At 38.7% G+C, this 15,672-nt stretch overlaps 1 protein-coding gene across 1 annotated transcript in view; it reads left to right on the top strand.

Annotated features, from left to right (window-relative positions):
- Positions 1-1,412: 1,412 nt before the first annotated feature.
- Positions 1,413-15,672, top strand: part of LOC137260951 (adapter molecule Crk-like) — a 29,420-nt gene continuing 15,160 nt past the window's right edge. The window contains exons 1-3 of the mRNA XM_067798525.1: positions 1,413-1,617; positions 11,996-12,118; positions 15,498-15,651. Of these exons, the coding sequence (XP_067654626.1) occupies positions 1,583-1,617; positions 11,996-12,118; positions 15,498-15,651 (312 nt within the window). The 5' untranslated portion in view covers positions 1,413-1,582. The remainder of the gene's footprint in view (positions 1,618-11,995; positions 12,119-15,497; positions 15,652-15,672) is intronic.

Here is a 15,672-nt window from a genome sequence, read left to right on the forward strand (position 1 = left end):
TGTTACTGTTTACACTCAGACAGACAGCACATGGGGGTTTACATACAAAGTCCTGTGGCCAGTACGTGCATGTAACTGTTTACACTAAGGCAGACAGCACATAGGGATTTACACACCACGTCACGTGGCCAGTACGTGCATGTAACTGTTTACACTAAGACAGACAGCACATAGGGATTTACATACCAAGTCCTGTGGCAAATACATAGATAATCTCACACACGCGTCTACTGATATCAATTGATATAATTGATATCAGAAGACACGACGGAAAGATTCTATTTTTCATATGAGAAATCATTACCTTTCAAGGGAAAATGTACATCTCTCAGCACTGTACTATCATTAGGCTTGCAGTGCAGCGATGTCATAACATTGTGACGTCATCATGTTCGTAACATTGTCATGGTATTGTACAACATCTACTGTTAAAACTCCAACATCTCCAGCGGGATATCACATGACCTCACACAATCGAAATCTCATGCCGAACACTTGATAAAAATAATGTGAAAACTGCTCATGCAATGTTATGGATTGTCCTCCTTACTGCAATAAATGCGACGTTTCGGTATAGCTGATAACATCGTTAACAAGAAAAAGATGACGGCGATGTCAACTTGACGGTGTTATCATCTATACCGAAATGTTGCTTTGTTGAAGAACTTGTTTTTGTATTTTCTACAGGTCCTCCTGACTAATACACATTGAAAGATACAGGCATACAGATACACGTGGTCAGTAGATGTGTTAATATCGCGATTCTTACAGGTAATTATGCCCACATACACATAGCTGTGTGTCAAAAGATCCATATACAAGCGTGTGTTTACAAAATGGTATATGTATGTCAAAAACAAGAAACGCAACTTTCAGGGTGGGTAAATTTGTATTTGTGAATGATTGTTTGCTTGTGATTATAATGTTCCCACTTTTCCTTCTGACAGGATTGCTGTTGAGGAATATGTATGTCCTTTGTGTGCACCCCACTAGAGTAGAGGTGTGAGTGCCGATCATTGACATATTCTTTATCAGGATAAGTTTAATTTCACCAAGATGGCGGCTCAAGGTGTAATTGACCGTCTTTTGTTTGTCATCCCAGCGTTATGGCAGAACGACAAAAATATTAATTACGACGTGTTAGTCATTTGCAAATCCAAAGACAATATTTTTATGCTTGAGGTGTACATTAGTATTAATTAAGACACCTCTTAATCCCTTACGAATAAGACTTTAGCGAAAAGTGAAAACAAACACCTGTCAGGGGATTTCCACATTTAATTGAACGGGATTAGTGTATACTGATGTTGCTGTTAGGATGATAGGGTAGGCCCCATAACTACTTCCTCACCGAACCTGTTTATATTAGATCGCATCACATCTTCACCTATCTGCGCCATCGAGCACCTGTCGTCAGGGGAAGTAACTCGGTTGTATGACCCAGCTGGGATTCCATAGGAAGCCGTAACTTGTCGCAGAAGTTGTCGTCCACTAGTCGCCATATTTATCGATCTAAACTTCCTGGAAAGAATTTACATCAATGTGAGCACTACAACTGACAGTTTTGTCTCTTGATGACGCTATGGCGGCAGATTTTGATCCGCACGACAAACTAAGGTTAGTATTTTTGGATGGGGATGATCGCTTGTGAAAAACGGACAGAAATGGCGGAGCTGAGCTTGTTGTCTGGGGTTATTCGTAGAAGTTGAGATAACAAGTTCAAAATGAAGACGAATCGTGTCTGGTGGGCAATGACAGTATCAGTTTACACTGTCGTGAGTCACGAACGCCCAACTTGCTTACTACAAGCATCCGAACATCGCAAAAAAAGGACGAACCTTGCCCCACGATAGCTTCCGATGTGTCAGCGTGAACTTACAAAAACTTGGAAGCTGGGTACCAGACAAATCAGTAGCCTACAAACTTACCGTTCAGTGTGCACTACATTTGTGACAACAACAAACGAAACATAGTGAAATTACAAATGTGGCTTAGTTTCTACTTCAAAGTCGAAGAGACTTTGTTCATTGGTTTACTGAGTACCTGTCAGGAGTATTAGACCCAACTGGAAAAACTCATTTGTTTCGTTGGGGACATAGTCAACGTACACAGTCCTTGGTGTTAACACAATCTGGGTTCCGAGTGGGAAAATATGATGTGTGTGTGTTTTAGATGTTCCTTTGATAGTTTTACGGAGTATGGTTATAAATGATATTCTAGTATCCAATAGTTCACCAGTAATCATGACAGCAGAGATTTTTAAGGTGGGACCAGTTGTATATAACTTGTAACAATATATGGTGGGTATATATATATGTTATTTCATGTAATCATGTAAAGTACATCTTTATGAGAAGGCAATGTCTTCATTAAATCAGTAAGTTGTAAGATCAAACAAAGTTAACATTACATAAAAACTTATGTCAGCCATTTTAAACAAAATTGAACAAGCCTTCCTATTATTCTAGTAATGGAAATGCATAGTACCTTTATAATTTATTATAATGTATAGGGTTTCTAGCTCTGATATTGACAGTTACATGATATAAGTGCATGTGAACATTACATTATCAGACATGGCATACTCCCTTAGAGACTACCGATGTAGGTGTTAAAACACCCTGTTTTATCAATCACAAAATATTTAAGTGTTTTTATTGACAAAAAATTCAAAATAACATAAAAGGGAGGGGGGAGGGAGATCCCTTAAAATTAGCAATTACATTGAAAATGTATATATTTAGTTTATGATCCAGAATCATTCACCACAAGTCCTCTGATAATCAATAGCAGATTTAGTTACAATTGCCAACACTACTTTTAGGAAGTTGATTCTCGGTACATCAGTGTACAAACAGAAGAGGATAAGAGGGTACCTTGTAAGATAAGGCAGTGAACTGACTGTTCACTTAAATGAAAATCATATGCACACTAGCCCACCTATGTTTTTCACCCTGTGAACACGTTGAATTGGATGTATGATATGATATTATTACCACTGTACAAGAAGGATATCTGTTGTTTGTAGCCATGATCAGTCATTAGTTGTTGGCCTCTTGTTTCTGCTCTTTCTAAAGAGATGAATAATGGGATCAGGTGGTCCTCCTTGCTGACTTGGTTGACACGTCATCATGTCACTGGATTATTTGGTTTGGACTTTATTCTTTACAGACCGCTGCCACATAGCTTGAATAATGCTGAGAGCGGCATTAATCAACAACCAACCAACTGTTCCTTATACCTCAGGTGATTTATGGTATTATGGATGACTCTGGTTTGTACTAGTTGTGTGAGTGACATCTCTAGTGAATCTAGTATTCTCTAGACAGTGTTACATTACTGACGCCACATTGTCACACAGGGAACATAATGGACAAAATAGGTTAGGAATATTGGTATTTTTTGGGTTGTTATTTTGTCTATGAATAGATAGATTATTATTCATAATTTCAAAATTTATGTATACCCCTAACCTTTTTGGTCCAGTGTATGGTTGTCGTATGTCATGTCTTTTCTTTGTATGTATGAAACATACATACTTTGACAGAGTATAACCTTGAGTCCTTTATTTGAGGGTCTGAGGGACTCTTGCTCTTAATTTTCAGAGGTAGACTACAAAATGGGTGTCCCAGACACTTCCACACTGATGTTGCAGTTTAGTCACTGGTACTTTAGTGTGTGTCATGGTCATCTCAGTTATTAAACTGCAAATGATATCATAACCTGGCTAGTAGCAGACTCAGTGATAACTTCTTGTTACTTGGTTATTAAAAAAAAAGTATTTGTACTTTTCCTGTGTCCCTGTGGACCCACTGATATATTTCATTGCCATTTTTATGCATATAGGATGCAGGAATTTGTGTCCAGAAAATCCCTGCTTTGATATATAGGTGATCTTATGTTTTGTGTCCTGCTGTAGCAGTGATGCTGAGGCTTTGATGTCAGTAATACTGATACTACAGTTTACTACCAGGGTGAAGAAGTCATGTCATTATACTACAGTTTACTACCAGGGTGAAGAAGTTATGTCATTATACTACAGTTTACTACCAGGGTGAACAAGTCATGTCATTATACTACAGTTTACTACCAGGGTGAACAAGTCATATCATTATACTACAGTTTACAACCAGGGTGAACAAGTCATATCATTATACTACAGTTACTACCAGGGTGAACAAGTCATGTCCTTATACTACAGTTTACTACCAGGGTGAACAAGTCATGTCATTATACTACAGTTTACTACCAGGGTGAACAAGTCATGTCATTATACTACAGTTTACTACCAGGGTGAACAAGTCATGTCATTATACTACAGTTACTACCAGGGTGAACAAGTCATGTCACTATACTACAGTTTACAACCAGGGTGAACAAGTCATGTCATTATACTACTGTTGTCATTTCAACTTTTCTGTTCTTTTAAGGGACATATTAAGATGTTAAACATTCTCTTCTGCCATAGACATGGGTAGAAACAGTATTGTTTAACGCTTACATTACAACATTCATGACTAGTACTTCAAGAGTACCACCTGTTTCTGTGACTGTGTCACAGATTTTTCCTGCTTCATATTGTGTTATAACATGACTTAATGTGCACAGATCGGGCAGTCATACATCTCACTGACCAGCCTGTGGCATATGTTTGATTTATACACACCTACAGAACTGTTGAACATCTGTTCAGCCTGCTTATGCAACATAGTATCTGGTCCGTGGGTGGGACGTTTTTGTTGACATGATCAATATACTTGTGTTGACTATTGACTGATGAAAATAGGTTACTTGATCTTGTGTTTGTGAGTTAGGTATTTGTCAAAGTGTACAGTATTGTTTTGTGATGTGTTGATACTGTGTCCAGATTCAGCTGTATCAGGATGTAGAGACTGTCGTTTTGGGCTGGTGTAACTGGCATCGCCAGTTGGTTGTGTTTATAGGCATACTTTTATTGAGGTTTTAGCTGTAAATTTATTGTAGTATATTCACTCTCTCACGTTGTCTGAAATATATTTTATGAAGATTGTAATTCATAAGTGACTTGATTATTTAAGATCTAATGACAAGATCTGTTGGACGAGTTGAATGAGTTAGTTGTGAGTGCAGCTGCAGACTTGAAACAGTTAGTGTTAGAGATATGTCACCGTCAGACTTCCAGCAGCAGCCCTCCTGGTTGTTTCTACTGGACTACTCACTCACTGAGAATTCATAAAAACTTATGATTGTGCATGGTTTTTGGTTAGATGAGTACATAGTCAGGGAAAATGTGTGCAGTCCTACTGACTGACAGTTTGGATTTTTGCTGCTTTTAGCAATATTCCAGCAATATCACCTTTGGGAACACTAGAAATGGACTTCACACATTTTACCCATGTAGGCATTTGAACCTGGGCCTTCGGCATAACGAGCAACACTTTAACTGCTGAGCTACCCCACCACCCTGTATGATCTTATGGGAGACAAGCAATAACATTTAGATTGAAACTCAACCCTCAGCCTATGGAAAATCTAGACTCACTGTATGTAGGCTTGTTTCAAGGACTAGGAGAGATTGTGCCTCGAGGAATGATACATGTTGTTTTAAGGACTGTGGAACTGTGTCTCATGATATACAAGCTGGCCTTGGAACAGATCCTAGTCTCTGGACAGGGAAATTTGCATCATAGTTTTCAGATTTCAAACAAGAGAGATTTTAACTGGCTACATTACATTATTGGTGGGTGTGGTTGTGAAATCTGGCAGTCGTGCTGGTCAATGTTCAGTTTACATATCTTCGTGAATATTGATCTGTCGTGGGTGGAAGTATAAAATAGAGCTGATCATTTTTGTGTTTCTTCCTATTTTGTTTTATTGTTTTGGTCAGTGTTGTCTAGAGGTTTGATTGATCCCTCATTGTAAACCAAAATATATTAAAGAGGGTACTTGTTGTCACCCTGCCTGTTGAATCAAGGGAATAGAATAACAGGCCACCTCCTACTTTTTATATTGTACCTCTGTCCAGCTGCAGCATGGCATCTCAATGGATCTTTGGGGTGGTGGCATAGCCTAGTTATTACAGCATTTATTTGTCATGCCGAGCACTTGGGTTTGGTTCCCCACATGGTACATTGTGAGAAACCCATTTCAGTGTCCACCACTGTGATGTTGCTGGAATACTGCTTAAAGTGGAGTAAAACTTAACTCACTCATTCATTCTTGATTATGTTTACATTCCCACAATGCAATCGTGGAATGTCGCTTGAGTTGTCAGCTTCCTCTGAATGTACTGATCTAAACGTTCGTTGGTAGTAGAAATGAGGCAGTCATATTGCCTTGTATGGTTTAAGAGAATCATGCATGTAATTGAAATGATCTAGAGAAGACATTTAACTCGAACATAAGCCATCACCAAACTGTTCATCATTTGTTTTTCTAGTAACCTTTGTCTTTAACGTAGGGGGCTGGCACGTCAAAAGAACAGCGCGTCAGTTAGCCCTGTGCAAGGATTCTTAATTTATGTCACAGACACCGTCGTTGTTTTCTGCCATAGATTAATCGAAATTAGGCTTAGAAGTTATTGAATACGGCATCTTAGAAAAGAAATACAGTTCGCTCTTCCACCATGTATAGTGTAATAAAGCATACTTTCGCCCTGAACTATTATAGCGTTAAAGCACTGGGACACAAGCGTCCTCTTGCTTTAACTACAATAGTTCAAAGCGAAATTGTGCTTTATTACACTATACATGGTGGTAGAACGAACTGTATTTCTTAAGTATTTACATTTGTCCACAAAATTAGTTATAGAGGTGATATCTTTAGAGTTGTTTGTTTAATGAAAGTGGTTGTCCTTTAAGTAATATCAGCAGTCCTTCTTGATTTGAGCTTGTCTTCATGAACTTGTGTTACGTTTGAACCCTCATTAGTGAGGGCTAGTACACACATACTTCTTAGAGCCTGAACATGGTGTAAAGCTCATTGCATATGAAGGTAGTGATTGTGAGGTGGAGCTACATACAGTTTAGTGGGTTGTTGTGTATAATGGCTTGTGTTGGGGCCTTGTCTACACTGGGCATGCTGGCAGACTCAGGACTATTTTAAACGTTTCAACTTGTTATCTGAATATGGACTCTACTCACATAAAGCTGGCCATTGTTTCTCTGCATTTGCTTTGATATTTCTTTTGGCTAGTTGATAAATGTTAAGCTTGTTTAGTGTTAGGGGAAACAGTTTCTGTTAAGAGCATTATTAGGAGGTGGTACCGATGATAACCACTTGCCAAGCTATATATATATGATGCAATACCAGACTTCAGAGAAAGAAACCCTCACAACCCCCTCTCCTCCTGGTGTTCTTCACAGGGACCCAATACAATATAAGTTGCAAGGTCAAGGTCAGACTCCTAATGATAAGAGTGTTTCCATGAATGGCTTCTTCTAAATCACTTAATGTGTTTGAGCCTCCAGATTTTCATTAATAATGGTGATTTGGTAACACAATTGTCAGTTTTTTGTTTTCATTAATTATCTGTCATGTTGTAATTACTTGTCATGAAACAGACATTGGAAGATTGAACTACTGGTAGATTATGGCATGTCCAACAGCTCTGCCATTGTTGTTATGACAATGTGTCTTGGCATAGCGGTAGATCTGGTGAAATCATGCATTAGACCAATGTGAAATAATGACATTTGTTCTGTGTAAGCTGTATAGATATGATGATGCAACAGGGCTTCTTTGTCTTTTTCTGTGTCTAACATCTGTATTTACTCTAACCTCGTCTCAAGACATTACAGTACTTCATTGTTTACATGGAAAGTATTCATAAACAATTCACATTTGATAGTTTGAAAGAATCAGTATGTTTGATTGTCTTGAGTATGTATGTTATACTCCTGTCATATTGAGCTGTTCGCAAAGGAACCTGAGCAAACAACCAAATGGTTTAGGTTACACGTTGAGACTGTGAACAATCAACAAGCAGTTAAACTGGGAGATTACTTCACATATATAATATTCTTTAGATTTTGCTCAATTTCACCCAAAGATCTCTTAATCATGTATATCTTAAATCACTTGTTCAGTCTCACTCACACACTCACTCTCTCACCCACATCCCCACTCAGGTTTATTGTGAACACAAGCACGCTTATAACACAATTTTTTATGCCTGAGGTAAAAACAAGTATCAGTTTTATCTAAACAGATTTACATTGATAAAATGCTGTTTGTTCTTTGTGACAAAGTTTATGTCAAAGTTTATTTGACAGTTCCATGAGGATGTATTCCAATATTAGCTAATGGTAACCATGTCATCAGAAACCTAAAGCATATGTATGTGCTGCAGGTCAAATATCACTGTTATATGCAGATTTTCGTTTGTTGAGAGGTCACTGTCAGTGACTGGTATATTTTGTAAATCACACTGAACCCTAAACAGATACTGTTGTCTGATTGGTTAAATCAGTTTAGCCAACTCGCTTTTGATAGGATGGTCATAGGTCGCTCAAAGGTTACCTGACGTGACCTCCTACTAGGTTTTGGTAGACCCAGTGTAGGAGTGTAGTGAATAACACTGGCTCAAAGTTTACTTAGACTGCACTTTAAGGTGATGTTCCTGATAAGTGTTGCAGGTATGAAGTGCCAGTGACTTAGGTTACATAACTTAGTGGATATCTGGCCTAGTTTTCCAGGGAACCTGTGATTAGAAACACATCCTCACTCACTAGGATTCACATGTATGGGGGGCTGGGTTAGAACTCTTCAGCAGTCCTGTGCTGGCTGTACAACTACAGGTTGATTTAGTGGATTGGATGGATGGTTTCAGTGGCTGGGTTTGTAGCATGTTATACCCTGGGGTAGCTGTACAACTACAGCTGGCTGTACAACTACAGGTTGATTTAGTGGATTGGATGGGTGGTTTCAGTGGCTGGGTTTGTAGCATGTTATTATACCCTGGGGTGGCCTGGTGGTCTTAGTGTTTGCTTGTCACACTGAACACCCGTATTCGATTCCCATTATGGGTACAGTGTGTGTTGCCCATTTCTTGTGTCTCCCTCCCACTGTGCTGGAAAATTGCTCAAATTGGCGAAAAACCTCTTACTCATTTCAGATCATTGACTGTGTACAGATCATCCCCCTTTTACACAAGAGTCCGTGGTTGTATGTTTTAATTTTGGATTGACATGACGTGTTTTCTAAGCCGTCTAGATATAATCAGAAATACTGTAGTAAAACCTAACTCACAAAGTATTGTGCTGTTTTAGACGAAATGCGATACCGTCTGTTACTCATAAAATACTTTGTCTCCACTCACTGATAATGGTGGCCACTTTACATGAGCAAGGACGAAGCCTTTCATACACAAGTTAGCCAGGCCTATATGGAGACACCCAGTGGGTGTCTAGTAATTGTCGTATTCCGCCTGCCCGCCCGTAGCCCCAGACTGACAAGTGCCTGTGGACAGATTACATGGGTCGCTTTGTCTTCCCTGCTACCATCATAATCAGCCTGCTAAATGCTATCTATAATTGCCTCAGCTTCATGTATTATAACACAGGGCCCAAACATGAGCTAAAGGTCAAAGTTCTCTCCTGGCCTGCCAAATGGCAACATATAGGTCAGCTGTGATGTATTATGAAATTATCTTTCATTGTTTCAAATTCTTTAAATTCTGACATTGCCAATGTACTGTAAATTACACATTATGTTTTGCGCCTGAGTACATTTTAATATAACTGACGGGACACTCCTGGCTGTCAAGGCATATGCGTAGTTGTGAGGTTGTATGTAGGCAGATTGTGCTACGCTCAATCTAAAAATCTTTACCCTTGAATGTCACAGTGACAAGGACTGTGTCTTACCCCGTGTCGTGTTCCAAAGTAGCAATAACAGGCTATTACAATTAAGCATGAAAGTCACGGTAGTGTGTAAAATTAAGCATGGAGGTTAACGAGCCCTTGTACTAATGCTAAGGTCTGAATAGGGATTCTTGGGTTTTTTTCTTACACTGATATTGGCTTCTGCTTAAACATTGACTCCCTTGTTCATCATGGATATTTGTTATTGTTGAGGATATTTTCAGCTCATATTTCCACTTTCCACAAATGGCATGTGATTATTTTAACTCAGCTATATGTTTCACATATGTATATATCTGAACTGAAACTGATTTGTGAGTGTTGTGTGTTAGGTATATGTGTAGAGGCAGGTATATGGAGGGTAGATTGTATTTAGAGGTGGGTATATGGAGGGTAGATTGTGTGTACAGGTGGGTATTTGGAGGTGATAGGTATGTAAAGACACTTGCGTTTTTCTGCAACAACTTTTATTAGTAATATTATTTTGTGAAAATTAAGCAAATATATAAAAGCTCTTTTGAAAGTCTTGTGTACAAGTACACTTGACTGATTTTTTGTAAATGCTCCGTGAATTTGTTCTGACATGCATGCACACAAAAATAGATAAAACAACTGAGGGTTAAACAATCCCATCACCTGACACGTGGGACAAGTCATTTTATATTTTGGGCAATCAGATAATGGAAAACTGCAAATAAACTTGGATTTCATTTCAAATCTGCTCAAAATGTTTCTATTGAATTTACTGATGACCACAAAGTATCTTTCTTTGCTATATGTCACCTCTCACACGTTTAGCGCAATGTCAGGTTTTGTGACCTTTACCTTCATTTCAAGGTCACAAGGGGACTTTAACCTTTTACCCTTGCCAGCGTGATATCTCAAGAACCATATTCAACACCAAGCTTATTCTAGGGAAGGTGCAGGGCCTAGTCGATTTTGGTTGCCTTCACTTGATTTTCAAGGTTGACTCTGAAGATTTCAACATGTTAAGCTGCATGCTGCAAGCTTGTCAGCGAGATACCTCAAGAAATGTTCTCTGGATTTTCTTTGTTTTCAATATGAAGTTTCATCTAGGGAAGGTGCAAGGTCCGGTAGATTTTGATGACCTTCACTCAGTGTTCAAGGTCACAGAGACACTTTGATGATTTCAACATGTTTAGCTACTTGTAAAGCTTGTTAACGCAATATCTCAAGAACTGGTCACTGGGTTTTCTTATTCATCACCAAGCTTCATCTTGGGAAGGCGCATTTAACTTCATCTTAAACTACTACCTTCATTGTCATTACTTATTAAGTTTAGTTTGATATTTTGCGATGGGGCTTTATGGCATTCTAGCTTGCTCTTTGATAATTACATCATCATGAGTATGTCATAAAAATCTGGGAAAGTAGAAAATTAGTTAGGACAAGTTATTTTCTTAAAGTCTCATGCCCTGTGGCAAATTGCTTTTTATTTTAAAGAAAAATGAACTCTGTGACTGAGGTATATTGAAATATACATGAGTACATGTACATGAACTTTGCAACTTGCAGGCTTTCTCATCATTTCTCATATTCCAGATAAACATAGATAACAAACATGTAAGTCAACATTTAAGGTTGATGATATATTTACACATAATGGAAAATGGCAACTACTCGTTAGAGTCTGAATGAGGTGGGTACAGTGTGTTTGGTTACTCAGTGAAAAATTAGGATACCCAACTAGGCTGAACACAACTGAGTTCATAACTATGACTCAAAAAGTTATGTGTAGCTCTGAGATATTGTGAGGTGATGTTGTAGTTTAGAATGATTACACAATGCCATTTAGAAAGTTTCCAAATGTAACATATGCTTTATTTGGGATTACACTTTTCTAGTAACGTATAAATTCTAGTACTTCTGGGCTCCCATCCGTAATTCGAACCCACACCCTCAGTCAGACAGGTGGTGGGTTCAAATCTCAGATGGGACTCACCTCAAGTACTAGAATTTTTACTTTACTAAGAAAGCGTAATCCCAAATATAAAATATGTTATGGGGTGTAGGATGATATATATGTAAGAATTTAAAACAGTCATAGTGTGATTGAATACCTATGTTGTTGACAAATACTCATGTTGTTAAATAGTCATGTTATTGTCTAATACTGATGTTGTTTGTTTCAGTTGGTACTTCGGTCCACTTGGTCGAGAGGAGACCAATGATATACTGATGAATGAATGTGAAAGTGGCGTCTTCCTTGTACGAGAGAGCAGATCAATACGTGGAGACTTTGTGCTATGTGTCAGGTAAGTCTGCTCAGTATATGATTAGGTACATGACAATGTAAGACACACTTCTTTGGTGTTCTCCATGTGATGTTCCTGTTATCGATTGTTTCTATAGCCGAGATACTCAACACAGTGACTCCCTGAAATCATTCTTGGATGTTCAAAATGATCAGTGCTTGATTTTAGAAGTATCACCATGAGTATAAGGTCTGAATAGTTTGTTTAGGCCAGACCAAGTTTATTTCATGTTTTATGAATATGCCTGCTGTATTTTTTGCAAGAAGAAGAAATAAACTAAAAGTGAATTTTCACAGCTCAAAAAATAATATCCTTATGTTTTTATTGGCCTAAAATGTAAACCTACAAGGAAATCTTTTTTTAGTTTGCTATTCTTTACCCTACCACCCCCCCACCCCCACCCCCACCCAAAATTATAAGCGTACAATTGCAATTCAAAAGTGCAGTATTTTGTGTGTGGGATTGTACTTCCCTCAAAACTGAACCCAGTCATGGCCGGTAGGAGTGTGCTAAAGTGTAATGACAGCTTCCGATTGGCTGGTACATTTGTTGATACGTTTAGGGCTCATTGTGTGTACAGAAATATGATCTGTCTGAAGGGCAAGTATGGCGAGTCACAAGTAAGTAAGATTCTTTATGGATAACAACTTCATTTATTGTACTTGATGCGTTGGTTCAGGATGGATTCATATCCCATTGTCAAACAAAATCATTTACACTAGAAGAAGTTGTTATCCATAAAGAATGTATATAGAGACGTTGAATTTTGTAAATACATGTGAATTTGTGTTCGATCCAATCAAAAATCATCTCAGTAGAGATGGTGAATTATTGCGTGGCTGGAAACTATCATTCGTCCAAGTACAAAGCAGGACTTGAAACTGACAAGAGTTTGCACCAGTTTCTGTCAGATCCAGTCATTCGAGAAAAATGAATGTAGTTTGTTTGCAACTCACAGACATAAAAACACATTCATGTGTACAGGACTGGGGTGCAGGAGCAGCATATAGCCTGGTGGGTGTTAAGTTCAAATTGCATGTGGTCAATGATTGAAGTTGTGTATTGCATATTGTCTTTAGCAGACAGGCAGGCAGACATTGAGCTTTCTCTGTGACAGAAGCTGCTTACCACAAACAACAAATTTTGTTATGTAATGAGTAGATTACTTACGTGTTTGTGTACACAACCAAGATCAGACTGCTGCTCACGACTTCGTACTCCGGTTATGCATATTGTTCAAGCTCCGCGAACCTATTCTCTGCGCATAAATTATGAGTGCTACACAGCATAGCTGTTGAAACCACTTTTTGCTGCCAGCGCTGGGGGTAATTAGTGAATCATTTGAACTCTGATTTCACGGACTTTTTTTTTCATTGCGTTTTTTTAACTTTATAGGTTGCATTGGCATTTTTGATGATTTGTTCCGGAAAGTGAATACCGAAATATATCAGAATCTGCAAAGTTGTATTTTACGTTGCATGTGACCTTTGAATATGGACATAATACACTTAGATGAAAGAACTGTCAGCCATATGGATCTGCAGAAAACAAAAGCTGTGGGTCCAAGTGTTGTTCTGTCAGCTTCAAGACCAAAATAAATTTTAAAGGTAGCATATGACCCAAACATTTGGATAATGTGCCAGATGTTAACCCATTCTTGTAATGCAGGCAGTAAACACAGTTTATTTGATGGGACATTAGTGCATATATCCACATGACCTAAATAACCCCATCTGCTGCTGGGTCTGTTGGAAACCTGAACACAGTCAACACATTGGCCTTGATAGAGATATGCCTCATCAAGTATATATACAGTTGTATTATGACATAATACCATCATGGTCTAACATAATGGCTGGATGCCAAGGACTCTTGAGTGAGCACATTCCCACACACTATTTTATATACACAAAACATTCACAAACTGTAAACAGTAGAGCACATATAGCCTTCGTACTGGCCTTCAACCTCAGGAGCATCACATTATCATCTGAGTACACACACACTAGTCTGGTGTTGTGATGGCTACACAGAGTACAGAGTTCTGACCAGTACAAAGAGTAGGAATGAAAAGCTCAGACATCTTCACATTTGAAAATACACATGTTTGATGCCAGGTATATACACCTTTCTGTTTAATGCCACCTAAACAGACTTAGCTGTGTAATTTCACCTGAAACGCCTGTCTGTTTAATGCCACCAAAATACACCAGTCTGTTTAATGCCACCTAAATACCCCTGCCTTGTTAAAGCCACCTAAATACACCTGTCAGTTTAATGCCACCTAAATACCCCTGCCTTGTTAAAGCCACCTAAATACACCTGTCAGTTTAATGCCACTTACATACACCTCTATGTTAGTCTATGTGCGTGCGTGCGTGCGTGCGTGCGTGCGTGCGTGCGTGCGTGCGTGCGTGCGTGCGTGCGTGCGTGCGTGCGTGCGTGCGTGCGTGCGTGCGTGCGTGCGTGCGTTTCTCTTTTGTCCTTTTCCCATTTGGTGAGTCACTTGAAGACACACAAACATGCTGTGGTAGATTGTCCAGGCTCTGTTGCATGCATAAAGAAACGAAATCAACTAACTTGGATATATTAACACATCATTGCTGACCCATGTGAATGGTGTTGATTTGTGCTTTGTAACAAGCTGACTACTGCACTACATTGAACCAAATTCTCGCCCACAATCAGTTTTATTTGTAACTGTTCATGCAAGACCGCTCCCACACCTGTCCGTGAATGTGACGATCAGTCTAATTATGCAGCTTGTGAATCATAATGTTCGCACTATGTTGCCAACTGACTATCTGAGAAATTCACTTCAATATCAAGTGCAGTGGAGTAGTGTAGTGGTTAAAGCTCATCACTCTGAAGACCCGCGTTTCATTCCCCACATGGGTACAATATGTGAAGCAGATTTCTGGTGCTAAGAGCGATGTAGAACCATATTCCACTTTGATAGTGTCAGTGTTCATGGAGGTATAAGTTTATCGACACATACACAGGTTGTGTCAGCGAAGACAACTTTACAAATAAATTATTTATTTATCAAACAAAAGCCTGAAGACAACAATATGAATGAGAGTAATTGTTCAGGACAGTACTGTAACAACCCTGCCAATGATCTGCATGAAGCAGTGATGGGTGTGGGGTGGGAGGACAAGGTTCGCAAATAATTAATGGTTAATATGATTAATTATTACTGTCATAACAAACTTTGTGTGTCAGGGGCTGCCTTCAGCCACTTGTCCAATCTGTAGTTCAGAACAAATTCTTTCTTCTAGTAAGATGTATTCTGTAGTAGTTTAAGACACCCAGAGTCTTTAATTTTGCCATTGTTAATCTGTCATTGGACACTGCATGTGATAGTCTGTTGTTTCAGGGAGGATATGAAAGTCAGCCATTACATCATCAACCGCATACAAGTAGGGAACAAGACGCGGTTCCGCATTGGAGACCAGGAGTTCCCGGATATTCCTAACCTTCTTAACTTTTATAAAACACATTACCTAGATTCAACATCATTAATAAAACCGGTAAGTTTGCACACCTTGTGT

Source organism: Haliotis asinina, chromosome 14 (genome assembly GCF_037392515.1).
Source record: "Haliotis asinina isolate JCU_RB_2024 chromosome 14, JCU_Hal_asi_v2, whole genome shotgun sequence".
Lineage (NCBI taxonomy): Eukaryota > Metazoa > Mollusca > Gastropoda > Lepetellida > Haliotidae > Haliotis > Haliotis asinina.